At 39.5% G+C, this 19,882-nt stretch overlaps 1 protein-coding gene across 6 annotated transcripts in view; it reads left to right on the top strand.

The window, feature by feature from the left end:
- The window catches only part of PDE1C (phosphodiesterase 1C), a 512,296-nt gene that overhangs the window by 392,776 nt on the left and 99,638 nt on the right, over positions 1 to 19,882 (top strand). For all 6 annotated transcript variants that reach the window (XM_034670080.1, XM_034670091.1, XM_034670087.1 and 3 more), the window contains 3 exons: positions 15,277 to 15,390; positions 18,328 to 18,510; positions 19,687 to 19,753. In XM_034670080.1, coding sequence (XP_034525971.1) covers positions 15,277 to 15,390; positions 18,328 to 18,510; positions 19,687 to 19,753 — 364 coding nt within the window. The remainder of the gene's footprint in view (positions 1 to 15,276; positions 15,391 to 18,327; positions 18,511 to 19,686; positions 19,754 to 19,882) is intronic.

The raw sequence follows: 19,882 nt of genomic DNA, 5'->3' as shown, positions 1-19,882 counted from the left end.
CATAATGCCCAAAGCAGTCTATTTTAAGCCTTAATGTATTTTATAGAATTTATCTCTTCATGCCTGCCTCCCCTCCCCGACTGTACCCTCCGATGCATGGGCCCAGCACAGTTGCAGGTGTATATCGGGACACATGAAATACTGGTTAACTGAGCTGTTGACTCTCACTTGCATGCCTACACCTGTGGCCTCATCCGACCTCTACCAGGAGTAATTTCCTCCTCCGGGTGCTCCAACAATATTTGGTTATAGTGCTGGCACAGGATTGCCAAGGATTATGGTGGTTTTGCATTGACCTCGCATGCCAGGTGTGAGTGCCTAGGGAGCAGGCCTGGCAGCGCATCCATCTGTGTCTCACGTGCCCTGCCTGCCTCTGCAGGTGCTCGGCGCGGTGCGTGTAGAAGGGCGGTCATTATCCACAGCATACTCCACATGGGCAAAGAAACTGTGGCTTCTTTACTTCCTATCTAGGATCCGATCTTCTTCATAAGTGTTCTACTCTGCTGGCTCTGGGTCTGTAATGGGATGTGTGTATGTGTGTGTGTGTGTGTGTGTGTGAGAGAGAGAGAGAGAGAGAGTTTGGTGAAGGTGGGAAGAGAGAAACTATAATACAATTTATGAAACTCCACCCAATGTAATAATTTAGATGGTCCTTTTAGGTAGCTCCTGTTTAAAAATACTTAAATACTTGGACTTGCAGATTTCCGTATTTAAAGCAGTATATAAAAAAACCGTCATTTTTGTTATATACCAATGAATTCAGGTTATATACCAATGAATGAATTTTGTTATATACCAATGAATTCATTCCCTGCACAAGGCGGAAGAGAGGTTTTAGGGGAGGGAAGTCTAAAGCAGTAGGTCACTTGGGCCACAGGTTTTAGCTTTTCAGTTCCAATATGATGGCATCTTTGTGGAGGGAAACGTGAGAATGCAAGGGCTAGGAGAAAAGGGGAAGAAGGAATCCGCACCTGGTCCACAGCAAGCGATGGTAAATAGCCCAGAGGCAAAGCACACACAGAAGTGGCTGTTCCCTGAGCCAAAAGTGCGACTCTCAATTTTAAAGAGTGGTCCCCAACTGTAGCAGAGATGCTCATGTTGTTCTTAGTTCACACGAGCACGGGACCAAACCCAGCCACTTCTCTGGTTCTACAGGGAGACCTGTGATCAGGTCTGGCTGGCCTTCCATCCTGTGGACAGAGCAGGTGTCCCCTCTGTTGCTCTGCCAGGTCAGGGACATCACCGAGCCCCAATTATGCAGGTTTGCAGTCCCCTGGGAGAAAAGCCGACTCCTCTCCAGAAACCCTCCATAGCATAGGTGTGACTGCAGCCACCGCTTCCTGGAGACTTGACAGACCTCACGTACTCTTCCAAAGTCAGGATTGAGTGTTGAATGTTTTGTGCGTCCCTCTGTGTCTCTGTTTCCTTTGACAGAGAATCACTGGATGGGACTGTTTCCTCCTCTTTCTAGTTCTGAGCCAGAATCTGAAGCTCAACAAAGCTCTTCTGAATAAAGTTCTTCTTCTCACATTCAATAATAAAGCACATTACAACACCACAGAAGTTCAAGTGTCATTAAAAAAATCTTACAGAGTACGTACTGAGTTTTAGAAGGTTTTCAAAATGCGACATGAGGGAGTCCTGGTGTCATGGAGGCTCACACTGCTCGTGAGGGGAGAAATCCAAAGCACTGGACAGTATTTTTAAATCGTGAAAATCACCACTGTGAACACTGAGGAGTAATTTACTTGGGGTAAGCAGAGTCCTTTATCCCTGTTGATCCATCAGTATTTGCCATGATTACTGCTAATTCCTTTGTAAATCAACTCTCCTTGTAAATTCTGACAGGAAATAGCTAGCAGAAGATGAGCTGTGTTCCTAAATAGTGATGGGAGTTGGGTCCTGGATTAGCATGTACCTTGTTTAGCTACCTGCGCTGTAGCGAGCTTGTGTTTCCAGCCACAGAGGGTTGGGGGGCGCGATTCTAATAGAAGAGAGAGTGGAACAAATCTCAGCCCTCAAATACAAAGTCAGGGAGGTAATGTTGGAGAGATAGATCATAATGCCTGAATAAAAAGTCTCCTCAACTCTTTTTTTTTTTGTATTAATATATAGCAAAAGAATGGAGAAGCTTGTGGCTTTTGACACATTCAGTTATTAGAATGTGCTGGAGCAGACAGACAATGAATGATAATGCGCTACAAGTCCAGATCCCTACTTGCCCCCCACCCCAAAGCTATTACAGAATGATTTACAGTTGGCAGGAAATTGAATGGTAATTATGTGGAAAACAAACTTCAAATGTTAATAATATGCAAATTGGTTTCCTGTTTGATTGGAGACGACTGTACAATACAACACAATCGCTGTGACAGGTTCTTTCACACCCCTGCCTACTTACGCTCACTCCATCAGCCTCATGCCTAGCTCGGAATTTCCTTCTTCACAGACCCTCCTCCCTGGTCAGCCTGCCTTAGTGAAATCACCCTCAAATGAAACACTTCTGACGATGAACTGGAGAGGGAGAGCAGAAATGTAGGGAGGGAAGTTGCTTCATACCTCAGAGCTCCGCAGGGACCGTGGCCAGGAAAGGTGGAACCTGGGACCCTGTAGGAAGGTCACTGGGGTTCTTCTACGCTTGTCTTGTTAGTGTGCCGACCATCCACTAGCATCTCAGTTTCTTCAGCTGATTCTGAGAATCTCCAGCATGAAATCGCTTTGAGTCTTTCCCTGGTTCTTACTATGCTCTGAACACCACTGGCTGTAAAGCCCTTGTTGGATCCTCTCCAAGGCCATCAGACAGTTAACAGCTCACCCGTGAACATTTTTCCCTTCCTCTGCTGAAACCAAATGGAAGGATCTTGGAGATAGATACTATACGGGCCACATCAACCAAGAGACCCCTGTAAAACCAGCCGGGTGAGGACAACGTAAGTCCAGCCTATTATCATCAGTATTCCATTGAGCTGGAGGGCTGTGTCCCTTCTTCTAAATTAAACGTTCTCTTTTGAGATAGATTCAGATTATTATGAGAAATAATATGGAGATATTCCCACGTACTCTTTTGCCAGTTCCCCAGTGGAAATATCTTATAAAACTGCGGTACAATCAGGATATTGACATGAGCACAATCTGCTTATCTTCCTCCATCCCCCGTTTTAATTGTACTTGTGTGTGCACACCTGTTTAGTTCTGTGCAACTTTTCTACGCATGTAGGTCTTTACCACAGTCAGGATCCAGGATAGTGCCATCATCACAGGCCCCCTTTCATGCTCCCATCTCTGTCCCACTCTCCTCCCCCTCCCACTCCCGGCAATCATTAACCTGTCCTTCATTTCACAATCCTGTCATTTCAAGAACGTGGTACAAATGGAATCCTCTCATATGTAACCTTTGGGATTGACTTTTTTTGGTCAGGATAATTTCCTTGAGAACAATCTCACTTTTATCAGAAAGTTTGGGAAGTTATCTCATAATCCGCATGATTATGTTTCTCAGTTTAGTAAGATTATAAAGTTATTAAGCCACTTTAATACACAGTATCCCACTTGATCCTCTCAGCAGGTGGAAGAAAAGAGTTAAAAGGAGAAACAAGTATAGATGACAGGATTCCTTGTTCTAGCTGTGGCTGAGGTTCACTGGCTCTCCAGCAAACCAGCGCCCTTACCCCCCACACAGCCAGACTACATCCTCTAGCTTCTCTCTTGGAAAGATGTGGCCATGCAACTGGTTTCTGAACAATGGGAAATGACCAGCGGTGATGAATTCCAGTTCCAGCCCAGTTCATAAAACCCTCTCACATGTGTCCTTCTCTTTTCTTCTGTGGCCATCTTGGAACTTATGTCTAACTTGGTGGAGCCACAAGGTGGGACAAACAACCTTGATTGAACGCTTCCGAATCTCTTGACCTTTAGAGTTCTGAGTCACCAGAGGTATGGAGGTGGGCACTGTGGATTCGGAGAAGTGGAAGGGAGGGGACAGTGGCAGACTGTAACACTTCCTTTCCTATCATTTCCTCCCCGGGCCTGGTGGGGCTGCCTCCTGTCCTAGCCCAAGGACACGCACTGCACTGTCCTCACACAAAGCACCCTTGACTCACCTTGGGAGTGCCTCACAGTTTTCTTTGAGTTTTGTTTTTTATTTCTTGTGTGTGGGGGTGTGTTTATTTTTTTATTTTTATTTTATTTCTACAATTCTTCTGGAATTAATCTTAAGGAAGGGAGCTGGACTAACTCAGCATCTTGTTAGCCATTCTTTGTAGGTTTTTACCCATGAGTTAATTTTATTTATTTCTGTTAGAAAAGAAAACCAAAAGTGGGGGGAAAGGTGACCTTGGATTTATCTTATTAAAATAGACTATGTTTCTAGTATGGTAGAGTTTCTGTGATTTTGCTGGGTGAGTGAGCTTTAGCTTCTCGGGATAATCATATCTACACAATGCAATTCAGACTGAATAAGGAACTGAATTCGAGGAAGGAAAACGAGGGAGCCATGGAGCTGGGTTGACTCTTAGGATGTAGAGAAATGTATCTGTGTGTGGCTTCAACCTGCCTAAATCTTCCTGCAGACTTTCCTCTTATGTTTGCTCATTTTCCTTTTCTCATTACCGCCATTCAAAGACGTTTTTAGTTCTTCTCATTTCTTTGGTCTGTCGAAACAGATGTTTTTGAAGTGGCATGTTTATCCACAGAGAGAAGTGATGGCGATTCTTTGCACATGAATAGCTGCAAATGAAAAATGGCTTCTGGAACTTACCTATTGGCAGCCTGGCAGGATTTTATCTCCTTCCCCCTGCAGAGTCCCCAGCATGGCCTGTGGTGGATTCTGAATGATGCTGTGGGTTTTCTTCTTCATTCTTTGTATTTCTTTTTCCTGAAGAAAGCTGGCCAATAAAGTGGGTTCTTACATTGGCATCCTTTCCTCATAAGCTTTGCCCACATAGAGTCATACTTCAGAGAGGCAGTGTTTTCTTTCAGGAATAAAGATTTTCCTAGCATAATTGTACATCTTGCACTTTTTTTTTTTTTTTGCACTATCTCTTTTTAACAGAATGTGCAAGTTGAGTGATAGTAAAAACAAGTGAGGGATAAACTGGTTTTTAAGAAATATTTCTCTAGAAGACCAAGAATGACTAGAGGGGACCCCTTTCTAAATCACTACATTACTACAAGAACTCCGCAGGAACACAGCCAATATTGTAAACTCAAAATGAATTGAAACTTTAACCCTGGGTCAAAATACCTCCTGAAATACCCTCAAAATATAAGGCTTCTCTTGAACTGGACAACGCTTTCTATCTAGTGTTGATAGTCAGTGAGCTGGCATGCGTGGACTCACATACTCACTCACTCACCCACACACATGCATCCTGCAAGGAGATTTACTCTGTAGAATAGAAAGTAGGGAAAGACTGAATATGCAGGTATGTTCCATGGTGACACTTCATGAAAACAAAAGGAACTCAAGCATTCATCAGAACATCCAGAGCAAGCAAGAGAGTATGTAGCGATGCCTTTGAGTGGGCATCCAAAGAATGGGCCCATGCTGATGGCCCAGAACAGTCACATGTAGAACAGGCTAATTCCAAAGCAGTTTATATTTAGCTGTTTTATTTATTCTTGTGGCAGCTTCCCTTGCCTACTTATGTTGTGCTTATATTAATATAAAAGGACAGGTGCACATCCTTACACATGCCAGCTGGGTGTTGAGAGGAAAAGGCTGGAATAGTGAGGTGGTAGAGGGACACAGGCCCAGAATTCAAAGCTTTATAATAAGTCTTGATATTTGGGAGTATAAGTTCTTCAGTTTTGTTCTTTTTTATTCAAAATCATTTTGGGTATATTTGGTTGCATTTCCAAATAAATTTTGGAATCAGCCTGTCAGTTACCACCAGATGACCTGTGGAGAATTTGTTTGGGATTACACTGAGTCTATCGATGAATTTAGGCAGAATTCATATTTCTTACATACTGAGTTTTAAATTTATGAATGTGGAGTATTCTTCAATTTATTTAGGCCACTTAGATATCTCTTAATAATATCTTACAGTGTTTCTCTATAGAGTTCTTTTTTGTCTTTTGTAAGGTTTATTTCCGCATACTTTTTATTTTGATGCTTTTGTAGTAGTACTGTTTTCTAATTGTTTTTTGCTGTTTATCCAGTGACCTTACTTAAATTCACCTTTTAATTATAATACTTTCTTTGCAAATTATTTTAGATATCCTGTCTGTGTATGATTTCATCTGTAGTAACAGTTTTATTTTTTCCTTTCCAGTCCATATACCTTTTATTTCTTCTCTTTTCCTTCTTGAGCTGGTGAGAATTTCCCGTACAGGCTTGAAGGGAAGTAGTGGTAATAGACGTCCCCATATTCGCTAGCTCAACAGGAAAGCTGACCGTATTTCAGTATTACGTATGATGATGTTTGCTGTAGCATTTTTGTTTTAAAGACCTAGTATCAGATTAAGGAAATTCACTTTTCCTCCTTCTTTGGGAAGGTATTTACCCTAAATAGGTGTTTCCGCAAACACTTTTTCTTAATCTATTATGACGATTGAATCATATGACTTTTTTCTTTCATTACTGTTAAAATAATGAATAATATTTATTCATTGATTTAAAATATTAAAGCAACCTTGCATTCTTGCAAAGCGTGCTTGGTGTTTGCTTTCCATTTTATTTATCTTTGGATTTAATTTGCTAAAGTTTTGTTTAGGATTTTTGCATCTATGTTTATGAGAGACTGGTCTGTAATTCTTTTCTTATAACATTCTCATTTGGTTTTGGAAGCAAGAGTATGAGCTGGAAAATGTTTCCTCTTTTGCTTTTCTCTGGAAGATTGTGTTATTTCCTCTTTGAAAGGTTTAGATGAATTCATTGATAAAGTGATTTAACACTGTAGTTTTCCTGGTGGTAAAATATTAAACTGTGGATTCAATTTCTTCAATAGATACAGAAGTCTTTATAATGTATCTTTTTTCTTATGTCAGTTTTGATAAGTTTTCATGGATTTTAAAGTTTCATCTAAATTTTTTAATGTATCTGCACAAAAGTATTTATATTTTTTAGTACTTTTTAAAATGTCTGTAGAATTTGTAGTAATACTCTCTTTTATTCTGATATTTGGTTATTTATGCTTTTTGCTTTTGTCTTGATCATTCTTATTTGACATATCCATTTCATTTAGCTTTTCAGTTATTTGAATTATTGAATATTCAGTTAAGCTTTCTCTATTTACCTAGCTTTTGTCTTCATTGATTTTTTTTTAAGATTATATTTTTTTATTTGAGAGAGGGAGAGAGCACACAAGAGGGGGGAAGGGGCAGAGGAGATTCCCCAATGACCAGGGAGCCCCAGGCTTCCTAGATCCCAGGACCCTGAGATCATGACCAAAGCCAAAGGCAGACACCTAAAGGACTGAGCTACCCAGGTACCCCAATTTTGTTGTTGTTGTTGTTATTATTTTGGCTTTGTTGGTTTTCTAAGTTTGTTTTCTACTAAATGAAGTTTTGTATACTGTGTTATTTTTTGCTATCATTTACTTTTTTTTGGATTAACTTGTTCTTTTTCTGTTTCTTGAGATGGAGTAACTTATTCTTTTCCTAATTTCTTGAGATGGATGATAATCACTTATTTTTAGATTTTCTCCTTTTCTAATATATTTCCCTCTTAGCACTGCTTTACCTGTACGCCGCAAGTTTTGATGTATCATATTTTCATTAACATTTAGAATTATTTTCTCATTTAATCTTTGACCCATGGTTATTTAGAAGTTATTTAGAAGAAGAAATCTAAATTTTCAAACATTTAGAGTATTTCCTTTCTTTCTTGCTTGCTTGCTTTCTTTCTTCCCTTCACTCTCTCTTTCTTTCTTTTTAAAGATTTTATTTGTTTATTTGAGAGAAAGCATGAGAGAGAGAGCATGGGCGAGGTGGGGGAGGGACAGAGGGAGAAGCAGATGGGGTTTGATCCCAGGACCCTGAGATCATGAACTCAGCCAAAGTTAAACTCTTAACCGATTGAGCCACCCAGGCACCCCCAAACACTTAGAATATTTTAAATCACTTTTTTATTATTGATTTCAGGCTGAGTTCCACTGTTGTTAAAGAACATTATCTGATTTCAGTTATTTGAAATTTGTTAAGATTTTCACTATGATCCAGCATATGGTCAGTTTTGAAAACTGTTACATGTGCACTTGAAGAGAATATTGTACTCTGCAACTGGGTGTAGTTTTCAGTACATGTTCAATTGGATCAATTTTGTTAATGATGTTATTTAAAGTCTTCTATAACCTTATTTTTTTATTAATTAATAACTTATATAGAAAGGTATGTAAAAATACAGATATGCACCTAGGCCCCTGTTTTTTTTTCCTTAAGTGAAAGAGTAATTAGAACCCAATAATCTATTTAGATCTGTTTGAACGTCTGCCTAAGCATGTGTAATTGGGAGCCATAACAACAAAATTGTCTTTTATTTATGAGATTAACAAAAGGTAAAAGTTACATAACGAGTCTATTCTTGCCAGTCATCATTTTGATGGTGTTCTTGCTTTTGGTTTGGAGTTCACTAAATCAGGAAACCACATGCCTAAAACAAGTCCTTTTTCAGGAATTATTAAAAGCAATAATCCATACTACCACCAGACTCATGCAACACCTTACCACGGTGCTGTCACATAAGAGATTATATTCATACTGCACTGTTCAGGCTACAAGACAAGCCTCAGTATAACGAAAACGTATAGGATTTTCCTGCTTATTAAGTACCTGCACTCCTCTACTCTGTGGGTCTTGTTTCTTTTTGCCTTCTTCTAAAGTTTTCTCCCTTACCCCTAAGCTCCAGCTACCCATGGAATTCCCTGAGTGGATCACAGTCTTCTGGCTGCTCCCTCAGTCCAGAGTTCACCATTTTTTTAAATCCCATCTTGCTTGCCTGGCTGATACCTATGTGGCCTCCAGTGACTCCAATGTCATCTCCTCAAACGAGGGCCTTGTGTTTTGTACCTTCCTCTCCTTGTGCTTTCTTAACACCCTTGTCACCTCTGCCATCATGCTCGCTGTGCCTCATGGTAAGTGCTGATTAGCCTTCATCTTCCCTAATTAAGGGAAAGCACTGCATTTTCTCTCTTTGGATTGTTCGAGCCTGTCATGGGGCCTGAACTCAGAAAGCACCCAGCAAATATTGAAGGAGTGTTTCAAGTGCAGCCATCTTAATTAATTAGAAAAACAAACAAATCACCAGAAAAACACTCAGATGGCATTAAAGCGTAAGTCTGAAGGTCACTTAGAGTATCGCATGTGGAGGAATTGTTTTAATTTACTTTCTATGGCGTTTAGGTAAGTGGCAGGGGATGGGAGTGACATGGAGGAAACAGGTGTGTGAAAAGTACACAGAGACGCCTTTGCCTTACAAATACTCGGATGTGATGAACTGAAACATTGAGATTTTTATTCAAAAGAGTTTGTAGGACTCATGATTCACTGGGACATGTACGGGAAGTGTTTTAAAAGATCCAGTTCCCTTTTACGTTCTTTCAAACTAAACAAAGCGTGTCTGAGATAACAGCCATCGTTGGCCACTCTGGCATTTTAGGAGCTACTAACCATTCTCAGAGGGAATGACCTTGGGCAGAAAGGACAGATATAAGAAAGCATGTTTCCTGGCTTTTTATTACAATTTATTTTTGCTCGGTAGGCTTTTCTGATGATTTCATTGTAGTTGTGTCTAAAGCTCAATGCATGTGTATGCTTTCAAAGCATAGTATTGTAGGATTTTCAGGATCTCACTTGGGTGGGGAATAGTGCCTAGTCCATTGTGGGGCAATTTTCTGGGTTATGAATTTGAGTCAAAAAGTTATTTCCTGGGCCGCCTGGGTGGCTCAGTCTGGTTAAGTGTCTAACTCTTGATCTCAGCTCAGGTCTCCGTCTCAGGGCTGTGAGATCAAGCCCCACGTTGGGCTCCACACTGGGTGTGGAGTGTACTTAAAAAAAGAAAAAATTATTTCCTAATAAAACTAACCCCACTGATCCTAGAAATTATCTTTGTGGGGAAAAAAGACGACGTTCTCTTTTCTACTCCAATAGCCTTTCAAATTTCAAAATACAGTGTTCAGCCTTTCCTTCCTTAGTTCCCCTCTTCTGAAGCTTTTATGCATTTCACATAATGGCATAATCTCAAGGTAACTCAGCGTCCAGGACTTGCCCTGGGCTTGAGGGCGCAGAAAACTGAAAAAACACAGCATTTCATCATATGCCTTGTAGCTGAGAAGCCGTAGAAAACAGAGTTTCTGCAGGGAAATGGAGGACTCCCGTAAAGCTGTCGTGGCTCACCCACAAGGAAATTATACGCTATCCTAACAGAAAGGCGCGTTGCCAAAGTTTGAAAGCATAAGCTCTCCCTAAAATGGTGTTGCACTTCTATATTGGAACTATTATCTGGCAGCCACAGTGACAGAAATGGATGGAGTGCTGGAAACTATGAACATTCACTCAGAAGAGAGACTTTATTATTGTTATTGTTGTATATTTCCCTTTTCCCTCCAACTTTCTCCCTCCCTCCCTTCCTTTAGGTGCCTGAACCAAAATTATTTATGAATAGTATTAAATAGCTGGTTATGGGGTACAACTTACCATGGGATCTGTCCTTGGGGACATAGGCTTTTAGGTGAAATGAACCCACATGCAAAAATATCCAGACAGATTTCACGAGGAGACCAAAGGAAGGCATCTGAGTTTGCCTGCCTGAGCTAGTGTTCTCCAAGGTTAACAAAAATACTTGATAACATGGCTCTGAGATACTTTAGAACATGGCTGTTTTCAGACAACCCTTCTAAAGATGGATTCAGATCTAGGGAAAACCTGTACTGTGATGGAAAATAGGAAGGATGCCCCCTATTCCCAGAAACTTCAGGACGTTTTTAAAATTTTTGAGTCTAGCTGGGGGCAGTGGTGAAAGCACTAATTTGAAACTCTCCCATTCGTGAAGCAACAATTTCACCAAGGTAGTAGGTAGGGTAGGACAGGGCATGATGTTCCAGGAGGGATAAAGAGGAGAGGGTGGGTGACTGAGGGACCAATGGAGGAACACCCACCTGAACGCTGTCTTCAAGCTCAACAATACTTGAAAATAAGGACATCTGGAATCTTCTGGGGCTTGTGTGGCAGCTGCAGAAGGCATAAAGCCACAGCTATGCCTGGCAGCTATGTGGACAAGGACAGGTATGGATCGTATCTGATAGGGGTCAGTCCAAAAAGGAGCTGGGTATCTAAAAAGTCGGTCACCGTTTACTTTTTTTTTTTCCCTAAGTTCATGTAGGCTTTCTATTGCCATGATTTTTTCTTTTTAATTTCTTTTCCTGTCTCAGTATATTTGCTTTTTATTGCATTATGATTTCAGCTTTTACCTTTGTTTCACAGATCCATGTTTTCCTCAATTTTATGGAACACAAAGTAGATGTTCCCTAAAATTTACTTCTGTTGCCATTAGTACATTTTATTTTCAAAAGTGAGTCCTTTCTCTGGATTTTGAGTGCTGTATTCTCTGTGTTCATTAATGCTGAATCTTTTTGTTGATATATATTTCTTTTCTGTTTAGTTGTTCTTGAATAAAGAGAGGTGAATGTCAGCTGGGTGTTCTCCATAAACACAGTGGGTGTGTTCTGGGTTTTCTTTATGTCTTCCAGGGTATTGATAGAATCTTTTGCTCATCTCGTAAACCAGAGAAGTGGGAGTAGATATGAATTTTTAGTATGTCTTATGCATCCTAACGGTACTTTATTCTGTATTATTTCTTTTCTGGCTTTGTTGAAGCCACTTGGTATGGGTTTGCTTCTGTTTACAACTTTCTGTCAGGGCAGACCTTCACGCTGGCTACATAAGTGTGGCTGTGCCCAGTGTCTGTCTGCTACTAGTGGTGACTACATCAGGATGGAGCCCTACATTGTTGATTTTCTGCTACTTGTGGCACTGAGCCTGGGACTTTCCAGGGTAGATGGTTTTCGGTGCTCTGATCTGAACTGTTGAGTGGGATTCCAGGTGATGCTTTCCCTGGGCGCCTCACTTCTGCTTTGGCCTAGGGCCCTGCTGCCTGATCCCAGGATGATATGAAGCTCTTCCAGACTTGATTGCTCTGATATCGTGCTTTCCCAGGAGTGGGAATCGTTAATAATCACGGATTCAAAGTGATGCTCTATGTGATGTTCTTGATCATCTCAATTGTTTTTGACTGATTATAATTGGTTTTTAGTTCATGAAAGTGACATAGGAAGCCCTTCTCCTAGGAATAGGAGCTTCTCTTAGGAAAAGAAGTGTCAGTCATTTTCATATTTAACTTGACCTTACATAATTAGCATTATATTTCATCTGCCACTTTTAAAAAAGCTTTTGAAACTACTTGTCTATTTTGTAAAGACAGGCTTTGTTAAATCTAGGTCACAAATCCACAATCCATTTAATGGGAGACCCAGGAATCTACTCCCACCCTTGAAAGATCACTGTTCTAGAATATGCCTTCAAGTTATTTGTTTCTGTTTTTTGGAAAATCATATTAATGATGAAATTTTGAACTTGTCCACACCTGAGAATATATTTGTTGGCAATTCTACTAAATATAGCTATAGGCGTAGATATCTTAAATTACATCACATTATTCTCAAAAAATGGTATAACTGTTAAATGGCTTCCTGGTATTGGACATGGTAGAATTCTATGGCCAACTTACATTTCTGTTACTTTGTAAGTCATGTATTTTATTTTCTAAGATTTGCAAGTTCTTTATTCTTTGAAATAAAAAATTTCAACAGCATATGTTTGATGTTTTTATGTATTGTTTTCTGGTTGTATCTGATCCCTTTTCATCTGCTTATAAAGATTTTTCTTCAGTCTAGGAAAACTTATTTGATTAAAGCTGCTTGCGTTTGTTTATTTCTTATGAAGCCCTATTATAGGTGGACAGGATCATTTGGTTCTTATTTCTATTAGTCTTATATTTTGCCTAGTCATTTTTTACTTTTTGTCGTTTTCCTCTAAGGTTTTGAGAATTGACATGGCTCCTATTAGAGAGTCATGTCAATTCCCAGTAGAATCTTCAAGCCCTAAATGAAGGGAGAAAATTTAAAAAATTCTTAAATTTACCCTCATTTCACTTTGCCAGTTGAAAGTCCAGACGGGTTGGGGGTAGTTGGGCCCCTGGAGGTGAGAGTCAAAATTAGAGGCAAACTTAGCCAGGAATGTGTTTTGCTAAAGAGCTTCCAATCCTTATTTGGAATAGCTCTCAGGGCTCACAGCTACAATCTCCCCATTCTTTGGCAGACTGGCCGTCCACTCTGTGTGAGTGACTGGTAAGCCCTTCCATGCCAACTCCCTGTCCTGCTGACCCTGAAACCCAGAACACTTCTTAGTGCTGCTAGTGGGAGCCACAGGGCTGATCCTCACCTCCAGGCCCATAGAGGCCTCTGCTGGTTTCCTTGGTCTATTTCCCTGTTACATGTTGGAGATTCACCAGTCAGTAGTGACCACCCTCAATCTAATTTCTTCTGTATTTTACATCGTTGAAATTCCTGGGAATTTCTTTTATATGGCTGATCCTACTGTTTAAGGTTGATCCAGAGTTTTCCCTCCATCTTTATTGTTGATCACTTTCATGCAGATCTGGAGGGGAGTAGTTTACACCTTGCCAGGAAGTGAACTATTTTCTCTCATGATGACAAATCGTGAGGATATTTTGAAGTCAGGAAAGTGGAAACAGTCTTGGGAGATGGAGACTTGATACTAATCTGAAGTATATTGCTGGAATGTTTCCCATCTGGTTGCCTGTGATGATCAAGGTCACTGAATAACAACAATGACAATAATGGTAACAATTGCCTTTATGAAAACAATCAGGAAAGGGGAGATGTTGGTCAAAGTGTATAGACTTTTAGTTTTAAGATGAGTAAGTTCTGGGGATCTGATGTGTTTTGGTGATTATAGCATGGTGATTATAGTTAGCAAGTGATATAATACTTGAAACTTGCTAAGAGTAAATCTTAAATGTTCTTGCCATGAAAAAAGTTATAATTGTATGAGATGATGGATGTGTTAACTAACCTTATTGTGGTAATTGTTTTGCAATATATATGTGTATCAAATCACCGTGTTGTACGCCTTACACAATGTGATATGTTAATTATATTAAATAAAGCTAGAAAAAACCCATATGGTTGATGTGAATATATTAATATCAATTTGATTTAATCTTTATATCAACTTAGAAAATTTGGTGGTTGGATCTCTGTCTTCTAGCTGACACTCAGAGAAGTTAAATATCTTGCCTGGTATTACACAGCTAATATGTTGTGATGTGGGGCTCAAACCCAAGGTTGTCCTCAAAGTTTCTGTTCTTTTCTTTGCTGGCTGTCAAACAGCCTGAGGAGTTGTCCAGCCTCCACATCTCTGGTGTTTACAGTGTTCTCAGTTACTAGACTTTGATCATCTGTTGTCATTTATTGCTCTCATATATACTAACTCCTTCTCTGTAGGGATAATGTTGATACAAATAAGAGAGCATGTTTTATCATTTCTCTTACACTGTCTGGAATGCTTGACTAGCAGGGGGAAAGATCTTGTCTTCAGTACTTTGGTTTATCATCTAGCCTCTCTCTCTCTCTCTTTCTCTCTTTTTCCCCTTAAAGCTGGGGTATTTATCTGCCCCTAGAGGAATTCCTCCTGTCCAGGAAAATAGCTTATCTTCGTGTATTCCTTATATAGCCCTCTGTGGGTATTTTGGTGCTCTGAATCTTCTCACCTGTCTTGCAACACCCATTGACAATGAGGGTGCTCATGAAGGCTCACGGGGCTGGTCGCTGCTGAACAAACACAATATAATCTTTAACGTAGCAGAATCTCAAGTGGTATTTGGTGATCTTGGTGCTGCTTATGCTTTATTACACCTAATTAGAACAAAAAAATTGAAATTAGAGAAGCAGCAAAAATCATTGCTAATTTAGGGAATTTCTAGAAAGATCAAAGACATCTAGGAAATCTTGGGGGTGGTCAGTGCCTGGCGGATGAGAGCATGTTTGTTCTTGCTCCACAATGGCAAACATGTATGTCTTTCTTTTATAACTTGCTCCTTTGAGAAATACTGGTCAGCTCCATCATTAGATTTGTATTTTCCTTCCAGGGAAATTGGAATAAATAAAAATATTCTGTGGCTCTAAAATGTGTCGCTGTACTTGTAGGATTATTCTTCGTTTCCTCTATTCTAATTTAGTTGTGTCTTTTTTCCCCTAGGTTACGGTCTTTGGTCAAACAATTAGAGAGAGGCGAGGCTTCGGTGGTCGATCTTAAGAAGAATTTGGAATATGCAGCCACAGTGCTTGAATCTGTGTACATTGATGAAACCAGGTAAGCAAAACATGACAAGAGGTTAGTGCATGGAGGGTCAATTTTCTGTTATGTGACTTTTCTGAAATGTCCCCCTTGGTCTGTAATGGGGCAGCGCTCAAATGACGGGCGGTGGAGCTTTTGTTTCCACAAAACAAAATTTGAACCTCTCCTAGCGTCTGGGCCTCCTCATCTGAGAAAGGAGCTAACTGAACTTTTCTCACATGGCCATTATGATAATGAAGTGAGATAATGTAAGAGGAGAAAAAGTGATTTTTAAAAATATGGTAAGATTTCTTATCAAGTATAGAGTGCCACTGTATTAATTGCACACTATTAGCCTCAGCCTAAAAATTATGTTCATGTGTTAATTCACATTGTCTGTAAGTGAAGGCTCCTGAAGTCACAGTAAAGCATTTATCCTCTTAAGGACCCAGGATTCCTCCTGCGATCTTGTATGTTACCGATTTTCTTAATAGACTCTTCACACCTGAATTACCCAAAGGTTTTAAAGCACTTCCCATCACCAAATGCATTTGAAAGTAGCAAAAGAGCTTTTCTTTCGAAAAATGTTGACGTGGTAAATTTGAAAGGCTTTTCTTGTCTTTCCTAATTCAGACAGGCTCCTCTGTCAGACTTAACTTCTCTATGCCAGATTCCAGTGTCCAGGATTTCCCAGTAATCTAAGAAGTATGCATGTGGTTTAGTTTTTGGTGACATGCTTGGTTCCTAATTTAAGGAAATTTGATATCATAGTTTTTTCCAAATGTTACTTTTTCTCCCCTGCCTGCCACTTGATGTGTCTAAAGGAAACAACAAAACAAAACAACAACCTTTTTTTAAAAAAACTCTTTTTATTGACACCTGTTTACACTGCTTATTTTTAGTGGGCTTAATATAAGTATAAAATACATTTTATTATAACTTATTATTATTTATGTTCTCTTCTGGTGGTTTGACCTATGAACAAGTTTGAAAAATCAGCTAAGCATATCTTACAGATGACTTAAATCACTGAGCTCAAATAAAGAACTGCATGATTTTGGAAATTTTGCTTGAATTTAGAATTTACACTTCTGTAATGTTCTATCAAACTAGAAGGAATATCAGTTGACATCATTTTGGTTTATTACTTCAGAGGACTGGATTGATGGGATTTGGGTAATATTTTACAAAGTATTTCTTTTCCTTTTTTAAATTTTTAATTTTTTAAAATATTTTTATTTTATTTTATCTTTAATTTATTTTTATTAAAGATTTATTTTATTTATTTATAACTGATGTGTATAACCTTGTGTAACTTTAAGTCGTACAATGTATTGATTTATATGTTTATATATTGTAATATGATGACCGCCAGAGCGTTAACTAACACCTCTATAATGCCACAGAATAATCATTATTTTTTTGTGCTGGGAACAATTAAGATCTAGTCTCTTAGCAACTTTGAAGTTTGTAATGCAATATTGTTGTCTATAGCAAAGTCTTTGAGTGTTCTTTTTTTTTTTTTAAACACAAAATAACGCCACATGGTCCATCTATGAAAACCTCCCTGTGAATGCGTTTTTCAATGGAAGATTTAGATCCCATTCAGATTCCACAAACCTAGGAATAATGATACTGGTTGCTCCTTGGTGGAGTGGGTCTGAGACCCACAGCCTGAGATGGGGAATGTTTGACTTTCTCTGATTTCTTTGTTTCTTTGTGCAGTCTGGTAGAGAGAACCATCCTGAAACATCACGGTGAGCTTTTACAAGCCTTACCAAAAAGCTGCTGTATTTTTGTGGCCATTTTTATTTGAGTTCTTTGTACCTGTGTATGCAGGTGGGGTGGGAAGAAGGAGCAGCTGAAGAGGCAGCCCACGGAATGGGAGAAGATATTTGCGAATGACACTACAGATAAAAGACTGGTATCCAAGATCTTCTCAAATTACAAAGAACTTCTCAAATTCAATACATGAGAAACAAATAACCAAATCAAAAAATGGGCAGAAGATATGAACAGACACTTTTCTAATGAAGACATACAAATGGCTAACAGACACATGAAAAAATGGTTCGAAATCATTAACCATCAGGGAAATTCAAATCAAAACCACATTGAGATACCACCTTACACCAATTAGAATGGCAAAAATTGACAAGGCAAGAAACAACAACTGTTGGAGAGGATGTGGAGAAAGGGGATCCCTCCTACATTGTTGGTGGGGATGCAAGTTGGTACAGCCACTTTGGAAATCAGTGTGCAGGTCCCTTAAAAAGTTAACAATTGAGCTATCCTATGATCCAGCAATTGCACTACTGGGTATTTACCCCGAAGATACAGACGTAGTGAAGAGAAGGGCCATATGCACCCCCAAGGTTCATAGCAGCATTGTCCACAATAGCTAAATCATGGAAGGAGCCGAGATGCCCCTCAACAGATGACTGGATTAAGAAGATGTGGTCCATATATACAATGGAATATTACTCAGCCATCAGAAAGAACGATTACACAACATTTGCAGCAACATGGACGGGACTGGAGGAGATTATGCTAAGTGAAATAAGTCAAGGAGAGAAAGACAATTATCATATGGTTTCACTCATTTATGGAACATAAGAAATAGCAGGGAGATAGGTAGGAGAAGGAAGGGAAAAATGAAGGGGGAGTAAATAGAAGGGGAGATAAACCACGAAAGAGTATAGACTCCGGGAAACAAACTGAGGGTTTTAGAGGGGAGGGGAATGGGGGGATGGGCTAGCCCAGTGATGGGTATTAAGGAGGGCACGTATTGCATGGTGCACTGGGTATTATACGCAAATAATGAATCATGGAACACTACATCGACAACTAAGGATATACTGTATGGTGACTATCATAACATAATAAAAAATTATTCAAAAAAAAAAAAAAAAGAACAGAGAGCTCTAACTTCAGATTTAATCTCAGTGTCCCGGTTGTGTTTCTTGTGTTCAGGCGACTCCTGGATACGGAGGATGAACTCAGTGACATTCAGTCGGATGCAGTGCCTTCTGAGGTCCGAGACTGGCTGGCCTCCACCTTCACGAGGCAGATGGGGATGATGCTGAGAAGGAGCGAGGAGAAGCCACGGTTCAAGAGCATCGTCCATGCAGTACAGGCTGGGATATTTGTGGAGAGGTAAAGGTGGCTGTCATTCAGGGACCAAAGCAGCAAAGGGACACCAGTTTCCAGGAACTGGAAGCTTTGCTGTCATGTAATTTTTGTATGTTTTTTTTTTTTTTATTCGACAGAGATAGAGACAGCCAGCGAGAGAGGGAACACAAGCAGGGGGAGTGGGAGAGGAAGAAGCAGGCTCATAGCAGAAGCCTGACGTGGGGCTTGATCCCATAACGCCGGGATCACACCCTGAGCCGAAGGCAGACGCTTAACCACTGTGCCACCCAGGCACCCCAATTTTTGTATCTTTATAAACACTCTCTCTTGAAGGAGAGATTGGCAAAACATATTTATTTAATCTTTGTAGCATCATTAGACAAGACTTTGCCATTGCTCAGAATTCTTTATGTTAACTAGAAAAGATTTGGTTCAAGTTTAGTTTCCCATTTTTATAAAAGGACATCATCTAATCCATCATCCTTTGATATATGTGGATGATGTCTGCATTTGGAACAGAGCAGGGATGCCTTGAGGTTGTTGACCCATGGGGGGAACAGTTCATTTTAAGGCTTTAAGTTCCCAATGATGATTTCCAATTTTGTTAGCCATTTTGCTCTTTAAATTAAATTGCCCCTTCCCCAGAAGTAGATTCCAGAAATTGATTTATTCTTCCTACAATCCTTATTGCAAAAATCAATTTATTCTTCCTTATAATCCTTATGGCACATTTACAGGTCTTAGAAATGACACATTCAGTTCAAAGTTCACCTGGGACATTTTCCTTCTTGTTTTTGACGGTTCTTAAGAACAAGCTCTTCCAAATGGGTTGCCTATAGGAGTTTCTCATTCAGGTTAAAGTACTACTTTGCATACTATCTATGCTGTACTATAATTCACTTCTGGCAGAAGAAGTGACCCATTTTAATAATTGAATTTCTGATTTGGGGCCCATCGATTATTTTTGTTTGTTTGTTTCCAATGATTGATGTATTTGGGATTGATTTAATTTTTTCTTGAATTTAACCCTTTCTTAGGCCACTTGAATGACTATGAAAAACGTTATAAAAAAACTTATGTTTCTTGGTTCACCCGATGATACGACTTCTCATATTTGTCAGTCCTTAGTGTAAGTCTGTGGCCTGCTAATTCTTCTTCATAAGAAATAATACTGCATTTTCCCCCCTCTGACTTTGCCAGAATGTATAGACGAACATCAAACATGGTTGGACTGAGCTACCCACCGGCTGTTATTGAAGCATTAAAGGTAATACCAAAGAAAAGGTCTGACAGTGTACATGGTATCTTATAAAAAAGTACAGTTACATTTGTTGTTAGAAAATAAGAGACTTTCATTTATGGTTCACTTACAGGTTTCCCAGTCATTCCTGACTGA

This window comes from Ailuropoda melanoleuca, chromosome 1, assembly GCF_002007445.2.
Source record: "Ailuropoda melanoleuca isolate Jingjing chromosome 1, ASM200744v2, whole genome shotgun sequence".
Classification (NCBI taxonomy): Eukaryota; Metazoa; Chordata; class Mammalia; order Carnivora; family Ursidae; genus Ailuropoda; species Ailuropoda melanoleuca.
Note: the sequence above shows the minus strand (reverse complement) of the source record. Positions and strands in the feature narration are given on the sequence as shown.